Raw genomic sequence first — 15302 nt, 5'->3', positions numbered from 1 at the left:
CATTAAAATAATATACAACTTGACTTTTTTTAGTCTATATCAGCTAGCTGTGTGTTTTTCTTCTCAATCAATTTAAAGCAAAAACATTGATATGTAATAATTTGTTTATGCTCGCTTAAACACTTGGTTAGATTGGGCCTATTGGACTTGATGGTATTATAAAAATGAAACATAAACGGATAAACAAAGGCGAAGTGTTTTGGGGAACGTTTTCCCTGACGACGTTCAACGTTCAGACGAAAACTGAATCAAAGAACCCCGCCATGCTGCCAGCTGCTATCAGCAATTACAAGGCGGGGAGTGATTATTCAAAAATTTATATCTTTTTGGCGTCCATTTAATGAAGAGTGATTGTCAACGTGGTCGTCTATAAGATGGGTTGATTGGCGCGCTTGTTGAGAAGAAAAGCGGACCCGTGTCCAAACATCGATCGACCGGGCTCCACGCGGACCATCGAGTAGGATTTTCGGTGAATGGACATTGGCTTAACGGACAATAGTTTGCTTGTTGATCAACATCGAAGCTCAAACGACGTCCGAACGCGACGTCCTGTCTGCCCAGGCGTTCGTTCTTCAAACAAGACCACCAAGATTGGCCTGATAAATACAGCTGCACCACAGTACGTACAGTTGCTGCTGTCCACTTCCACAGTGCAGAGTTCGAGTCAATATCAAGCCGCCGTTTAGTCTGATATGTTACGAACAAACACAGGACAGGCCCTTGACCGGCTCAACCCATTCCCACCTGTCCAACTTTTGTCAACATAGTCATGGTTCATCTCCATCAGATTGATAATTGACGCCGTCCTGTCTGTTTTCAAACCGTCAAATGACCGATGGCCTGTAACAGGCTGTGGATGAGCTTCTGACTCATTCAATCATTCGACATCAACAATTTGCCCACTCCCGGGAGAATGGCCAAAAAAAAAGAAAGAAAGAAAAATAAATGAATGAATGAATGAATGAATGAACTGTTATTTCAGATCATCAAATTTATCGTCATAATTCAAGAAGCTGAATGGAGATTGAAAAAAAGAAAAACCCCAATCAACCTAATTTTTAATCTTTTCATTGAACTTTTCTGAATACATTTTCTTAGAAGAGGATTTTCACTCAAGTTTCTGACAAATTTCTTATTTTAAAATAATAAATGATCAATCACTTGACATTGTCATTCTCGTCTGTAGACAAATGATTAATCATCAGTTTTGAAGAAAACAATTTCTTCATCTCAAATTCAACAACGATCCTTTTCTCAGATTGACAATGGAAAAATAAGCCAGCTTGTTTGTTGCTTTTGCTTGAAAATTTCCTTAGCCTCCAGCTATTGTCAAAAAGTACACTGAACGAAGCTAGTATTGAAGAAAAGAACAAATTTCATTTCAATTCAACAGTTTGACAACGTGAATTTTTCCATTCGTTGACAATGGACGAGTTTTGGATGCACGTTGAAAAGTGTTAAGCTCAAATTTAGAGACAGCAGAGAGAGAGAAAGCAGACAGAGAATGTTTTGTTTGCACAAACATCCCGATGACGTGTGCAGTGGAAGAAAAGCAGAAAGAAAGAATGCATGCATGCACATCGCAACGGCTACTGATGCAAAATTATACTGTTCAGAAAATGTTTAAAACGGAAATAAAATTACTGTCAATTAACACTTACCGAATGCAAAGAAAAATATGCAAATCCGCATATTGATAACGATCGAATAGGTTGAAATTTGATGACAAAATGAAGCGAGTACTTTGCTTCGTCAAATGTTCTTCTGCAAAAAGAAGAAAAAAAAATATATATATAAAATATAAGATATACAGCAAGGCAAATTTTGATGTTGAAAGCTACAAGTAAAAGAATGTAAACAAGGCGCGCTATGAAAAAAAAAGCGGCTTCTGGCGCCGAATATGATCATCATCATCATCATGGGGCAGTATAAGTTTCGAGAAGTAGAACAACGCGGGCCGACGATTGTGATCTCCGACCCCGACGCAAATTAGCTTGCCAAGCTGATGACCGGCTAGCTTTGGTCGAACTGGACCAACAACAGAAGGCGAAGGTGGAGGCTCAACCGTTGACCAATCACACGGACCGCCTCTGACCTGAGTCTGATGAGTCTGACAAGCGCTGTCTGCAACGGCGCTCAGATGAAAAGCACCGGCTGACCATTGGCCTCCCGGGGCGTTCGGACAAGGTCGACACCAGGCGCCAGAATTGCAACCAACTTCCGAAATGGCAATCTAGATCGCTGAGCAAGCTAACATTTCAGTGGAGCAACGAATGACAATGTTGATGGTACCGGAAGAATCGACTTCAAATGACGGTGATTTGATTAAAGCCGAACTCGTGCAGGCGATGTTAGATCGAAAAGGTTCTCATTAGCACGCCTTTCACAAGCAAACTTGACAACGTCGTCAAAGCAGTTAGCTCCCAAAAGACACAACCAACCGTAGAAACTGGCTAAAGTGAAGTGAATGCGCTTCATCGCGCACATTCTATTTCTTTTGCCAACAAACTGACTAAAAACCGTTTGACCAATGCTTGCAAACGACCAAAGCGCTTAAAGCAATGATCAGCCAGTGAGCGTTGCGCTAGGACATGAATCATCGTCAACGTTCGATGAGCTGTCTCTTTCTCACGCTCACTTTTGCTACTAATAACAAACTATACGTCAACACAAATTTGCACTGCTGTATTATTAATTTAAAAAATAAACAAAAAAAAATTAACAATAACAAAAATACAAATATACATATTTCCACATATGCTTTATGCTTGTTTGCCGGTGTTATTTTGTACGGCTGGTTCACTTTCGCTCAGCTAATTGCCTCTGGAGAAAATCTTGCACACATAGACAATAAGCAAAATGACAGTGGTGAAGGAAATAGAAATGGTGATAAGCAGGATCCATAGAATATTTTCATGCTTGAATGTCTGCTTCTTCGAAAAGCTAGTTTCTGAGCTCGCATTTTCCATCATTAAAATAAACAACACGGTTTTACCAAAATAATACGCGCATGCTATTTGAAACGCTTCAGCTAACAGTGAAGCTTTTTTGTAATTTTGTTTACTGATTTTTTTCTCGATAAAATAAATTGAAAAGCATTGTGTTATGTTAAAAATTCTACATACTTAATGTTACAGGTAAATCTTTTGAAACAAATTTAATAAAATAATACAAAAAATATATATTACACAGCTTGATTACTTTTCAAGCATGTATACACATTTATTTAATTAAGTGCAAGCATTTTTATTGTTCTTATATATTCTCAGTACAATAATAAAATCAATAATAATGAATTAAATCAAAATTTGAAAATTCTTTTCAAAAATGCACCAGCAAATAAAATTTGCAATTTCTTTAAATAATTGATAAATGCATATTTTGCAGTTCCGTTTAGCCGTTCAACAGACTGAATTGAGATGGCGAATTTTACCCTTGTTTACATAGAAAATTCAAATTTGAACTGGTTGAAATTTCATTATTATTTTCAGTGTTCGAAAAAAAGAAATAAGAACGGTGAACTATTCTTGTTTCATATTTCAATGAATTTACATTTCAACTGACAACTGTTATCAGTTAGCAGATGGAAAATTCAAAAAAAATGCAAGCTAACAATGCACAATGTTGCTTGTTACAGCAACATATCAACGTGGACGTCGTGTGTCTGTTTGAATTGTCAGCGAAAATCACGTGCAAGCAGTTGTCTGATTTTCTTACTTTTTTTTTAATTTTTGCACTTTGCTCTGCTTCGCGTGTGTGTGTGTGTGTGTTGATGAAGGTACTTATAGCCGTAAGCAATGTCAACGAGCGCTTTCATTCAACTTGTGCGCAAATGCGAGATCATAGTAATGAAACCATCCGAGGCAGGAAAAGTAGACCAAATGCTCTCCCTCTCCCCTTGGCAGGGAAAAATTTGCAGGCTACATTAGTGAAAAGAGCAAAATAGAAAATGAAACTATAACACATGATAAACACATGCCATACATACATATATATATATATGCTAAGTCTTAACTGAATTAGCTGACATTTGTAAAATGAAACAAACACATAAAAACTATTGGAAAAACTTTGAATGTAGAATTTAAAAAAAGTAGAATATTAAGTTAGTTGTAAAGTAAATGAAATTAGCTATGAAGCATTTTATTTGCTCAGCTATGTTAAAATTAGCTGAATCAGCTTAAATAAATATTTAGCGAATAAATTATTCGTTTGTCAAAAGTAAAAGGGGTCGATATGATGGTGATGTAATTTTTGACAAAAATTTACCAGACTGATTATTTATGAACAAACAAACAATGGCGATATGAAATGTGCTGGAAGAGATGAATGAAGCAGTTTTAGTCAAATGAAACTGGATAAAGAGATTGATGGTATACTTATCTGTTTCTTGTAACGAGCAATTAAACTCTGTTCCCATGTGCACATTTTGCACTTCAACAAGCTTCACCTCTCATTCATTTTCTCCTTGCTATCGATTGATCTCGCTTATTATTATCCAAAATAAATGATGGTCGGTGAAAATCGCGTGCGTGCATTTACATGGCTTAATTAGTGTTCCGTTTCAAGTTCCAAACTGAGCGGCATTTCTTTATATCGATCAAGTGCCCAAAGAGGGTTGTAATCCATGCCCGCCTGACAAACAAACCATCCGGCTAGGAGAATTCAGTTGGCAAACTTTCTCACCGGTTTTATCCAGTCATTTCAGTTAGCAGAAGCAAGATGAAAATTTCAATTCCATTCATATTGCTTTTCAAATGAATAATAATGATAATAATTAATAATTTATGAATTAAAAAGAAAAACCTCCCAAATATTTTTGTCTAAATGATACAAATTTCACATCTCAAATATTTCAATGATATACTGAAATTTCAAAGTTTAGTATTAAAAGAAAAAAGAAATTTTTCACCAACATGAAAAATGTCATTTGAATAAATTGAACAATTCAAAATAGTTGATAATGCTTTTTCTCTTGTCATTTGCAATTGTTAGAATGAAATTTGTTTGTTGCTTAGTGAAGAAAATGAATGGAAAAAAGTTGCAGCTGAAATTCAAGGGTGTGTATGCATTTGCTTTTTACTTTTTCTTTTTTTTTTGTTAGTTGAAAAAGCTGAAGTAATAGTTCTGTTTGTTCGACCCGTTTTTCATGGTAACTGTTCGTGTGAACATGGCAAATTGTTTGAATAAGTGAAAGATATCAAATTTCTCCAACTTTTCCCCCTTTCGTCGAACAGTTCAAACAGAGAAAGTACCAGCGGTGCCAATCGTTCATTTTATGCAACATTACTTCTCTTTTCTCTTATTATTTCTTCATGCAATGATCGATCACCGTCATCATCATCATCAAGGTTATCGTATATTATTTTTGAAAAAGTTATCATCTTTCGTGAATGATCAGAAAAAGCTTTTCTCAACGCAAAAAATATAATTTTTAATTTTTTTCATTTTGCATCACAGTTTTTTATGTCAAATCAGTTTTAAAAATTAATAAGCTATCCAAAGAAGCAATAGAAATAAAAATAAATATAAGAATAATCACATCAGTTGAACAATATTTCATAATTACAAATATAAGTAAAATCTAAATTGCATTGTATATATTTTTGACTGAATGAATAATGTGTTGGTGCAAAAAAAACCATTCAAAGGGTGTGAATAAAAGCAAATTAAATATAGTACATGATTTGAATACAGACGGTTTATCAAATGCACTTCAGAAAAACTCAGCTTATACAATTATGCAACATTCCGCAGAAATTAAATATGCTCTGCATATTATAATACGATATCTGATAATTTTTACTTGATGTGATCGAATTGAAAGTTTGTCTGCTTTTATTTATTAACTTATTTTACATAATAAACTGCAAAATGAAAGCTTTTGTTTTCAAATACCGCATACCAGCCGATCACAGTGCTCTTCAAAGCGCGAGCAAAAAAGAAAAAATAATTGCCTACAAAGAACACACGAGGGAAATTTATTTTTTCTGTCAAACCTGCTGTCAGATGGCAATCCTTGGTGTCGTCTATTTTTTGAAAAGAACTTTTTGTCCATCAATCCATTGTTTTTTCAGACAAGCTAGTTAGTTATATGCGGTTCATCTGTTAGATCAGCTTCATTCAGAGGTAGTCAAGCTTCATTTCTAAAATCACTTGCTATTGTTCGTCGATGCCTTAATTTTTCTCTCCAATTGCACGCTTATTTAAATTTGTGTTCAAGTTGAAAAAGCAATTCAAGCATATGATGAAGGAACAAGATGAAAATCAGAATGGAAAATTTTACAATCTATATACAGCTGAACAAAAAATTGCAAAGCTGTAAAACTGGGTATCATCGAACTTTTCTATTTTTTCAAACATAATCAAACTACAATAGTGAAATTTAATAGGAAATTGAAATGTTCGATACAATATCATTTGCCTGTTTTCATATGCCTTCAAATGTATTTTACTTGGTTTTATTTATTTCAATATACAATATATACTCGCAGTACAAATAAATTTGCATTTTTACATTAAATAAATAAATTCAGACAACAAATTTAATAGCGGTGGCGAAATTAGTATTTATAGCACTTTGAAACAACGCAAAATAGGATGTCAGTATCAGGTTACAAATGAGATGCTCAATGGGGAATTAATCCTTTTAAAAATGCAAGTATTAAATTAGATGAAATAAATTTTGATGAATTAGTTTGCGACCTAATGAATTTAACAGATGAAACAAACAAAAATACTTTATCTAGATGGTTTCAAGTTGTTTCAAGAAAGATGCATATCTTCAGATGAACTGTTGCCTTTTTAAACAAGTAACAGCTACGGCTGAGTCAATTTTGGGGTCGTTGCGCAACGGCTCTTACCATCTTTTTCTTTTTGCTAAGAGGGCGGATCAATATGGTTGTATCCGACAGGCATGAAAATGTTCTTAATGAGTTGGGGAGGAGCTTATTGGTTACAAATAGAGGAAGCTTTTCGACTCTCAATAAATCAACACCAGTCTTGCTACACTTCACATGACTAAAACGGTAATCAAACTCCATGTCAATCGCTGGCGTTTACTTGTGCTAATTGAATTTATTGAATTTGTTGTGTAGCGTGCCATTTTGCGAAGCGTTACTCGAAGGCCAGCATTTCCAGTGCTATGCACATTTTATGCTTTTATCAGTCACGATATGTCTATCAAATAAAAATATCAGTACAGTAGTGCAGCTGCGGGATGCCTGGACGTAGAAGTAAAAGTAGCTGAGGTCGGGTCAAAATATCTCGCCACCAGACCCTTCTGACCCCCGGTGAGCTAATCGGTGCGCTTAACTCGTCAGAATAGCCCTTAACAAAGCAAACATTTAGTTACACGTGTTAATTAGAAAAGTGACAAAGCCTATCTATTTGGAAATGGACCGAATGGTTGGCTATTGTCCTGGCCAGCTCGGCAGCTGCGAAATGGCCGTGGGTCGATTGTTGGCACCGACCCCGTATGGCGGCAGTTCTAATCAGTGCAAGAGGTCTGCGCTCACTGGGCACAGCGATCAAGTGACTTGCACCTGTGTGACCTGCTTCTTCAAATCAAAAGCTTTCAAAACTAAAAAAAGAACCATTCTACTGAATTTTTATTTTTTTATGTACCTCTGCTTTGAAATGCATCCACCCTGATTTGATATTGCTCACAAGGGTCATGCATTTAGTAAAAATGATATCCACATTTGTACAATGTGCAACATGTGTATTTCAAAAAAAATTAGTTTGCAAACAGTCTGTCTGTAGACTCGAGCAAACTGGGCAGCTCTATCTGCAGAAACTGCTAATTTACTGGTTGATCCAATGATACTACTTTGTAAGGCATGTCTGAGTTGTCTATTTATCTCTGCTGTTTCAGCATCTATATTTTTTTAATTTGAATAACAAGTTTTTTGGCTTATCAGTAATGCTTTTGCAATCATTAAAGAATTTTAAACAATTAATACATCAAGAATACATAATTTTAGTGATCGCAGTATATAATTTTTATTCACATAAAAAAGTTGAATTTATATTAGAGTATTTAATTTCTGCAAATTAAACTTCTCAATAAGACACATTAACGTTTGAAATTGATATCTTGCGCGTGTTTAAAATCATCTTGTTAAAGTTGTTTAAACATGCTGCAGAACAGAACAGAAATTTGCAAAATGAATGTCAAAATACAGTCGGTATTCAACATTACCGATATGTGCGTTCCGGCGAATGTCGAATTTCCACGAATACTTGCCGCTTCTATTCATACAACCCGCTGATGCTTTTTAATCCTACGCAATTGTCTAAAAGCTGCAAAGGAATAATATTGCGAACCGTTGACTGATTTTTATTTTAAACAGTTATCCCGTATTTATTTTTTATTCGTTTGATTGAGTGTATAATAGTTAAAATCATCAGTGTGTTCTTGCATGCAAGCTTAACAGAAGTGAATGGACTGTCCGGTGCATCTTTTTTTAAAAAACATTGTGACTATAGTATTTACTTCTTGCACTACGTGTTTACTGAAATTTTGTGTTGGACTATGCTAGCATGAAAGCGGAAATTCTGCCCTTCCAGACATGCCTGGACCGGTTGTTAAGTCTGGAGCAAGTGTCTGGAATCGAGGAACCGGTGCTGCCGTAAGCTAATCTCCCGTTCGCAACGTCTCCTTTCCGTTCACCCTAACGCTTTTATTTTTCATCGTAGCATCAGTAGCGATTATTTAGCCTCTCAGTTTGGCTAAGTCGTTACCACTGCTGTTATGGTGTGGAACCTCACAAGCGAAAACAACCTTGCACTGAATCTGCAGATCCACTGCATACATGCACACTAGGGTTTAAAAATAGGATTCATCTTTTTGGTGGTTTTGAATTCTACGAATGTTGAGGGCCGACTGTACTTTCAATGGAAAGACCGTGTAGCTGCAGAATATACTGCATTTGAATAAAATACAAATTCTATCTGAGAACTTTCATAATACAAAAAATAAAAAGGAAACATACGCTACTCTGAAATAAATGAATGCAAAAAGGTTTTTAAATTTTTCAAAAATCTTAATTATAAGCAGTGCGTGTAACGTATTATTGTTTGTGAGTACAACTGCAACCATCACATTATTTTTAAAAATGAAAATCAAAATTCAAATCCAAAATTTTCACTGGTATTATTAAAATTACAAAACATGCTCGATCACTTTTGATAAATCTGAAAGTTATGGTGTCTTCTGCTCCTTTCAGACATAAATGTACGGCGCGATATAAATAATAAAATACTGCATGCAAAGAATCAATGTTTTGCTTAAAAATTTGAAACATTGACATTGAAGTCAGGTGATAAGCGCAACATGTTTAGCATAGTCAATTATACTGTTAAGAATACTTATGTAAATTATTATATTATTTCAATAAACGTTCTATATTCTTAGATATATATGCTTGCTGCATAAACAGTTGCTACAAAAATTTCTTTATTTTTTCAAAATGCTATTTAAACCTGCTTTAAAAATAAGCATAATTAACATTAAAAAAGCATTAAATGCCGCATTTTCAATTCTGTAAACAGATTATTTTAAGAAATAACAAAGCAAACAATATTAATCAAAGTTAATAATATGTTTGTAACACTTGTGTCCCACACAATTAAGCGTTTATCTTTTACGATGTTCAGCTTAATATTTGCAATGAAAAGTTTCGTAAACACACTAAAGTGTTCTTAATCATATACTTTCCATAACAATACTTTTATTTCATAGCTTTCCAATAATGTGAAAGAGCTTTTACGTCAATTGATAAAGTAGCCATAAAATCACGTCAGCTTGATTGAAATTCAATATGAACAACGCACAGCAATAAATCAGATACAACAAAAGGTAATGATAATATGGCTTCTACAGAAATGTATTGTACTATATGCAAAAATGCTTCATGAATAGCACTTTATGCAAATTGTTGAGTAACGCTCAGTAACATGTCATAAACAGTTGCAACGTCATAAACGATAAATAAAGAATAAATACAAAAAGATAAAAATGCATATTTAATGTATATTTTTGTGTTTAATTAATATAATAACAAACCGTTCAAATAATATGTTGCACATAATGCTACCTACTTGCAACATTATTCTATTTTTCTGGGCAAAATTTAATTTTAAAAAATTATACAGTTTTTAGCAAGCAAAAATTGAAACAAATTATTATGAATGGTTTTGAAACATGTTTGCATGCGTTTTGAAAATTTTAAAAATAAAATTCACATGCATAAGGCAACATTCTCATCTACTGCATATACTTAATAAATATACGTTTAAAAAACATTTTATTTGGAAGCAACTGGATGCATTGATTCAGAATTAATTTAGTTCTTCAGAAATCATTTAAAATAAGTTAATGGTTGCTATTTTTTAAAACAAGTTTTTATTATTTGGATGCTTCCATCAGTATTGCTGACTAATGTAATAAATTTTTTTATATTTCTACTAATTAGCATTTCCATGGAATGCTGGTTGTTCATTATGTGACTAGTTTGTGGGCATTTGTGCTGCAAATGATTAAAATAACAGAACCGTTTTGCGTTCAGCATCAGTAAAAGAATCAAGCAGAATTCATTCGTTGCTCAGTGGACAAAACTTTTTTGAACAAATCAAGCTGATCAACATTTTTCTTTATTAAAAATGCAAAGTAAAAAATAATGGCCTTTTTTCTATTTTTTCTAAAAATTTAAACTGCAATAGTGCCAGTAAAGCAAAAAACTAGTAGTAACGTTCAATCTAGGCATCAGTTAATCATAAGCAGGTTTGATGATCTAGACAAAATCTGACCTGAATTGAATTATTTAAACTCTTTCTTTTTTCCAATATCAGGAGCGCTTTTTAAATTATGAACCAGTGCAGTACGAATTAAATTCAGAACAACTTTAAATATACTTTATTATACTGTTGTGCATCCTAAATCTTTTAAAGTTTGACATCTTACTGCGTACTGTAGATATGTTTTTACTTCTTCATGTTTTTATTGCTGTAATCTCATTTGGATCAAATGTTGTAAGTGTTTTAACATTAATAACTTCAGTTATTGATTATCAACATAAAATAAAAGGATAAATAGCATCAATTAAACAAAGTTTCATATATGTCATATCTATTACATGCCGTAGCTGTCATAGTTATAACAGTTAGTTATAACAGAAATACATTACGCACATAAATATATGTTTTTAAATATCTCCACTATATTACAAATTATTATTACAATATTCACGTTTCATAGTGCGGTATGAAGTTTACACATGTTCAATAATACGTAAAAATTAGATATAGTGAATGGCATAAAAATCTGCAAAGAATATAAAGTTAGAATAAGATTAAAACTGTGCAGTAAATAAACATTCGTTTAAATTATTACATTGATATGCAAATTTGTGCTCATAACAGCTATTTACAGGTAAGCTATGAATTCCAACAGAAAGCTTTGGATGAGTGTGGCATTAAAAAAGGCTGTATATTTCACCCAGATGGCTGTAAACCGCCAAAATGTCTGCTGGCTCTCACGTACAACTTCACTGGTGAAGTAATTGAATATGAAATTAGCAGTTTTCTGAAGGAAAATCTGCCAAATAGATACATTGCCATTGGGTTTTCTGACGATCAAGAAATGGTAACAATTTTTATTGTCAAGTTACAAATTAAATACGCTGAAAATAATACTTAAAGTATATGCATATGTAATATAGTGCATTTCTTGCATAATATATATCATATATGATTAGGGAAATGACAGCGTCATATACTGTCAAACATCTAGAAACATGGATCCTGAAATTGGACTTGGCTATACAACAACAAAAACTTTTAAGAAAATTGAAGATGTTATAACTGTAAAAACATAAACAAATGTTTATCTTTAAATCTTAAGAGAAAATTTAGGTTAAAAAAATGTTACAAAATCTAGAAACTGAAATCATCAATGGCACAATGACATGCCGATTTTTACAAAAAATATGGAACGAAAATCCAGAATTGCATATGAAATCTCTGTACATTCCTCACTACATATTTCTTGTTAATGGTTTAATTGACGAACAAAGTATTAAACATATGATAAGCAGCAATGGAAAGATAATTTTTAAAGTAACATGCTTCAGGTGGAAATTTTCAAATTCATTCCACATCACCTGATTCAGACATGTATCCATACATTTCACCAGAAAAAATTATTATTGCAACAACGCATAAACCATTTACAAACATGCATTCTGGAATAATACCAAGAAAGCCTTCAAATCCCCTCAAGCGCAATATTATTAAAGCACATGGTTATGAAATTTATGATTGATATTTAAAATAACATTCGCTATTTAGGATGCCTTATGGTTATTGGCTGGTGGATTTTTCTTCCTTCTGGAATCTTGTTTGCGCGATACTTGAAATACCTTTTACCAGCACAGCTAATTTATGGAAAAAAAATATGGTTTCTGGTATAAGTTAATCTACAATGTTTAAAATATATTTAATAAACATATATTCGTATTTGCATAAATTTAATAATACACGAAGTTAAAATATTTATAACTTTTTTTGTTTTTAATTTTGGTTACAACTGAGTAATGCAATGAAATATCTGAAGAAATACATAAATGATAACATTGTGCCTTATTTTAGATGCACATGACATTAAATACAACTGGTAGTCTCCTGATCGCAGTTTCTTTCATATGTGTTTTTATAGCCGAAAATGGAAAATGGACTGGAAAAGTTTGCGGAGGTACCCCCTATTCACAAAATGCTGAAACATTTGTTTTAGAATTTTCCAAAAGGAACACACGCTATTCTTGGGATGACAGCATCTATAGGCGCATTTTTGCAACCGATCATGGGAATTTACCGCTGCACTCCAAAGCATAAATTAAGAATCTTGTTCAACTGCGCCCATGCTATTTTAGGATATGGTTCTTTTATCTGTGCAGGTAACGTCTGACATGTTTTGAATAGCATATTTTATTTTCTCAGTCTAAATTCTGCAAAAGTAATGTTTTCAGCAGCATCAATTTGGTGCGTTACCTATCCCCCTTTCAGCTACAAGCTAGGTGTGAATGAAGACTATGGAATTGTCCCGAGATCACTCATAATCATCTTTTGGGTGATCATAGTTATAACTGCAATCACATTGGAAACATTATCCATCCTCAAGAATCAATTAAAACTATACAATACAAATGCAAAATATAACTATCTGCAAGTACGTAAAATCACTGCATTTCTTATAAACAGTACTGTCTATACTTAATATATTTAGAGAGTTCAACTCGCAACAGTCATTGGATTCATTCTCATTGCCCTGATTTTTGTTTCTGGTTTGGTCTATATTATAGCAGCATAAGATTCTAACTTGTAAAACAAACTGTATAAAAGCGTCAGTGACAGAAATATATTAAAAAAATAATCATCACGTAATTTATCTAATAAAAATTCATTATATTATTTTGAGTACTTCTATTTAAGCTTACTTTTTTCTTACTTTATCTTTTAGCTTATGTAAATTTAATTAGGCAAATTTTAGAAGACATATTTTATCTGAGTCATAACTTTCAAGCGTTCTTATATTTGCGCTGAGGCTCACTCTTCCCGCAGAGCAAATCAGACCTGTTGTCACTTTTCAAATCCGATTTATGAGGCATATAAAACATCTAGCAAATAAATTTGAAGATAGTAAAAATGATTAAGAGTGTAAATATGTACAGGGCAGTTAAGTGCATTGATTACAAAACCCAATACACCTTTTCCCCGGAAACTTCTCTAACAATACACAACTGCTAGTATTGCGTTAGATGAGCAGAAATTATAACTCAGCAGTTATAATGTCATTCATATAAATGTTTTGGCTAATCTTTACATAAGGCTTTAGCAAAATCAGCTTTGAGCTCATTACGAAACAAATATTGAAATTTTATGATAATTTTTTCAAATGCGTAACAGAACCATGACATATCCTGAAACTACTTGTAAAATTCTAAATATGATTGCATTTTCTATTCATTCTATGCCCTTCATATCATCAAAACTTGTCATTTCCAACATTTCTTCAACAAAACTAATGAAACATTTAACGTGAGCTCGAGCCATATTAATTGTCGCCTTCAGTTATGCTGAGACGCTCCAATATATTTAAATAGCCGCTATCAGTACTAGTTGTGAGAGGATATAATTCTACCTGAGTTTCATCATACAGTATGATTACTTTTCACTTTTCACAGATTATACATTAAAGAAGAATACAGAATTAAGAATTAAGAAGATACATTAAAGCAAGAATGCCTTGTTCAATTACTGATTCTTGTGTGTAACAGTTACCACTGTCGCACAACGCCTAAAAGGCCTTGTATTCTTTGGCCCAACGCAATAAGTGATGCATGTAGTCATTTAAAAAAGCATCATAATATCGTAACTATAGTCAGCGTAATTTGTATATCCTCGGTAAATAGATAAATAAAATGTAATTCTATAACTTACCGTTTTGAATGAGCTCGCAGCATTTGTAGTTCAGTTTGCAGGAAGTGAACGCACCATTTCTTCAATGCTCGTCGTTGAAGAAGCGCCAGAGGCATATTTTGGGCATTCATTCTGTTCGGCATTCACAGTTTGCAAAAACAATGAAGTGGAAATTAAAATTCATAGCAGTTTTGAATGATCGTTCAGCAAACAGTGAATTTGCAAATAAGGCAAGCGTATGCAAAAATCATATTATTAAAAGTATAATAAGTACAAAATGCCCGCGCAGTCTTTCATAAATTTGAATTTTTAAAAGACAATCAAAGCAGAATATAGTAATGAAGCCACATTAGATGATAAAGCTATTTTGCATTGAAATGAACTCATGTTAAAAAAACTATGTGAATGTGCATTGCAATTGTCATTTTATTTATTGTGCAATAAACTATATTACATTATTGTTGCCTTTTAGCAGTATCGCTTAATGTTTTATAATTCTTTCTGATTGATGTAATTGAAAATTCTTAATTGATTGAAATATTTTTAACCAGTTAATGTGCAATCTAATAAAATAAAAATAATGCTTAAAATTTTTTTGGCACATATGTAAAGCAGTTGGTTTTTGTAAATTTTTTTATTTGATTTCTTATACATTTCTCATCTATCAATGTGCTAAATAATTAGTGTGAATTTGAATTGCGCAAATTTATTTTAAAACACAGAAAAGAACATTTTTTACATTTTGTATCATGCAAATTTTAGAAATATAAAGCAAACATAATTTATTTATAAAATGCAACAAATTTAATAATGAATAATAAAGT

General features: G+C 32.9%; 6 protein-coding genes across 6 annotated transcripts; 4 read left to right on the top strand and 2 right to left on the bottom strand.

The window, feature by feature from the left end:
• Nucleotides 1-354: 354 nt before the first annotated feature.
• Tsp_11914 (conserved hypothetical protein) lies at nucleotides 355-1202 on the bottom strand. Its single transcript, XM_003372199.1, has 4 exons — nucleotides 1162-1202; nucleotides 1042-1120; nucleotides 710-868; nucleotides 355-687 (listed from the first exon to the last, which is right to left on the bottom strand). The coding sequence occupies exons 1-4, from the start codon at nucleotides 1200-1202 to the stop codon at nucleotides 355-357; spliced, it is 612 nt and encodes a 203-aa protein (XP_003372247.1).
• Nucleotides 1203-1867: 665 nt separating this feature from the next.
• On the bottom strand, nucleotides 1868-2904 carry Tsp_11913 (conserved hypothetical protein). Its single transcript, XM_003372198.1, has 4 exons — nucleotides 2804-2904; nucleotides 2521-2643; nucleotides 2338-2488; nucleotides 1868-2233 (listed from the first exon to the last, which is right to left on the bottom strand). Exons 1-4 carry the CDS (start codon nucleotides 2902-2904, stop codon nucleotides 1868-1870), a joined length of 741 nt encoding a protein of 246 aa, XP_003372246.1.
• Nucleotides 2905-6009: 3105 nt separating this feature from the next.
• Tsp_11912 (hypothetical protein) lies at nucleotides 6010-7190 on the top strand. The gene is made up of 4 exons (XM_003372197.1): nucleotides 6010-6085; nucleotides 6537-6613; nucleotides 6820-6954; nucleotides 7098-7190. Exons 1-4 carry the CDS (start codon nucleotides 6010-6012, stop codon nucleotides 7188-7190), a joined length of 381 nt encoding a protein of 126 aa, XP_003372245.1.
• Nucleotides 7191-7395: 205 nt separating this feature from the next.
• Nucleotides 7396-8273, top strand: Tsp_11911 (conserved hypothetical protein). Its single transcript, XM_003372196.1, has 3 exons — nucleotides 7396-7533; nucleotides 7765-7812; nucleotides 8148-8273. The coding sequence occupies exons 1-3, from the start codon at nucleotides 7396-7398 to the stop codon at nucleotides 8271-8273; spliced, it is 312 nt and encodes a 103-aa protein (XP_003372244.1).
• A 2707-nt stretch (nucleotides 8274-10980) lies between these two features.
• On the top strand, nucleotides 10981-13369 carry Tsp_11910 (putative ferric-chelate reductase 1). The gene is made up of 6 exons (XM_003372195.1): nucleotides 10981-11034; nucleotides 11435-11647; nucleotides 12652-12744; nucleotides 12794-12956; nucleotides 13029-13228; nucleotides 13286-13369. The coding sequence occupies exons 1-6, from the start codon at nucleotides 10981-10983 to the stop codon at nucleotides 13367-13369; spliced, it is 807 nt and encodes a 268-aa protein (XP_003372243.1).
• A 585-nt stretch (nucleotides 13370-13954) lies between these two features.
• Tsp_11909 (hypothetical protein) lies at nucleotides 13955-14854 on the top strand. Its single transcript, XM_003372194.1, has 4 exons — nucleotides 13955-14053; nucleotides 14296-14463; nucleotides 14541-14714; nucleotides 14795-14854. The coding sequence occupies exons 1-4, from the start codon at nucleotides 13955-13957 to the stop codon at nucleotides 14852-14854; spliced, it is 501 nt and encodes a 166-aa protein (XP_003372242.1).
• Nucleotides 14855-15302: the final 448 nt, after the last annotated feature.

Source organism: Trichinella spiralis (assembly GCF_000181795.1).
Source record: "Trichinella spiralis strain ISS 195 chromosome Unknown Scfld9, whole genome shotgun sequence".
Lineage (NCBI taxonomy): Eukaryota > Metazoa > Nematoda > Enoplea > Trichinellida > Trichinellidae > Trichinella > Trichinella spiralis.
Note: the sequence above shows the minus strand (reverse complement) of the source record. Positions and strands in the feature narration are given on the sequence as shown.

Coding starts and splice junctions, on each gene's coding strand:
- Tsp_11914 (XM_003372199.1), bottom strand. CDS start 1,202: ATGATTAATCATTTGTCTACAGACGAGAATGACAATGTCAA. Junction 1,121..1,161: donor GACGAGAATGACAATGTCAA/GTGATTGATCAT, acceptor GAAATTTGTCAG/AAACTTGAGTGAAAATCCTC. Junction 869..1,041: donor TAAAAATTAGGTTGATTGGG/GTTTTTCTTTTT, acceptor TGATTGAATGAG/TCAGAAGCTCATCCACAGCC.
- Tsp_11913 (XM_003372198.1), bottom strand. CDS start 2,904: ATGGATCCTGCTTATCACCATTTCTATTTCCTTCACCACTGTCATTTT. Junction 2,644..2,803: donor AGGCAATTAGCTGAGCGAAA/GTGAACCAGCCG, acceptor TGTTATTAGTAG/CAAAAGTGAGCGTGAGAAAG. Junction 2,489..2,520: donor TTGCAAGCATTGGTCAAACG/GTTTTTAGTCAG, acceptor CAAAAGAAATAG/AATGTGCGCGATGAAGCGCA.
- Tsp_11912 (XM_003372197.1), top strand. CDS start 6,010: ATGGCAATCCTTGGTGTCGTCTATTTTTTGAAAAGAACTTTTTGTCCA. Junction 6,086..6,536: donor TTGTTTTTTCAGACAAGCTA/GTTAGTTATATG, acceptor AAATAAATTCAG/ACAACAAATTTAATAGCGGT. Junction 6,955..7,097: donor AGTTGGGGAGGAGCTTATTG/GTTACAAATAGA, acceptor TTTGTTGTGTAG/CGTGCCATTTTGCGAAGCGT.
- Tsp_11911 (XM_003372196.1), top strand. CDS start 7,396: ATGGACCGAATGGTTGGCTATTGTCCTGGCCAGCTCGGCAGCTGCGAA. Junction 7,534..7,764: donor TCACTGGGCACAGCGATCAA/GTGACTTGCACC, acceptor GTCTGTCTGTAG/ACTCGAGCAAACTGGGCAGC. Junction 7,813..8,147: donor CAGAAACTGCTAATTTACTG/GTTGATCCAATG, acceptor AACATGCTGCAG/AACAGAACAGAAATTTGCAA.
- Tsp_11910 (XM_003372195.1), top strand. CDS start 10,981: ATGTTTTTACTTCTTCATGTTTTTATTGCTGTAATCTCATTTGGATCA. Junction 12,957..13,028: donor TGGTTCTTTTATCTGTGCAG/GTAACGTCTGAC, acceptor TAATGTTTTCAG/CAGCATCAATTTGGTGCGTT. Junction 13,229..13,285: donor CAAAATATAACTATCTGCAA/GTACGTAAAATC, acceptor TAATATATTTAG/AGAGTTCAACTCGCAACAGT.
- Tsp_11909 (XM_003372194.1), top strand. CDS start 13,955: ATGCGTAACAGAACCATGACATATCCTGAAACTACTTGTAAAATTCTA. Junction 14,054..14,295: donor CCTTCATATCATCAAAACTT/GTCATTTCCAAC, acceptor GATACATTAAAG/CAAGAATGCCTTGTTCAATT. Junction 14,464..14,540: donor GCGTAATTTGTATATCCTCG/GTAAATAGATAA, acceptor TTCAGTTTGCAG/GAAGTGAACGCACCATTTCT.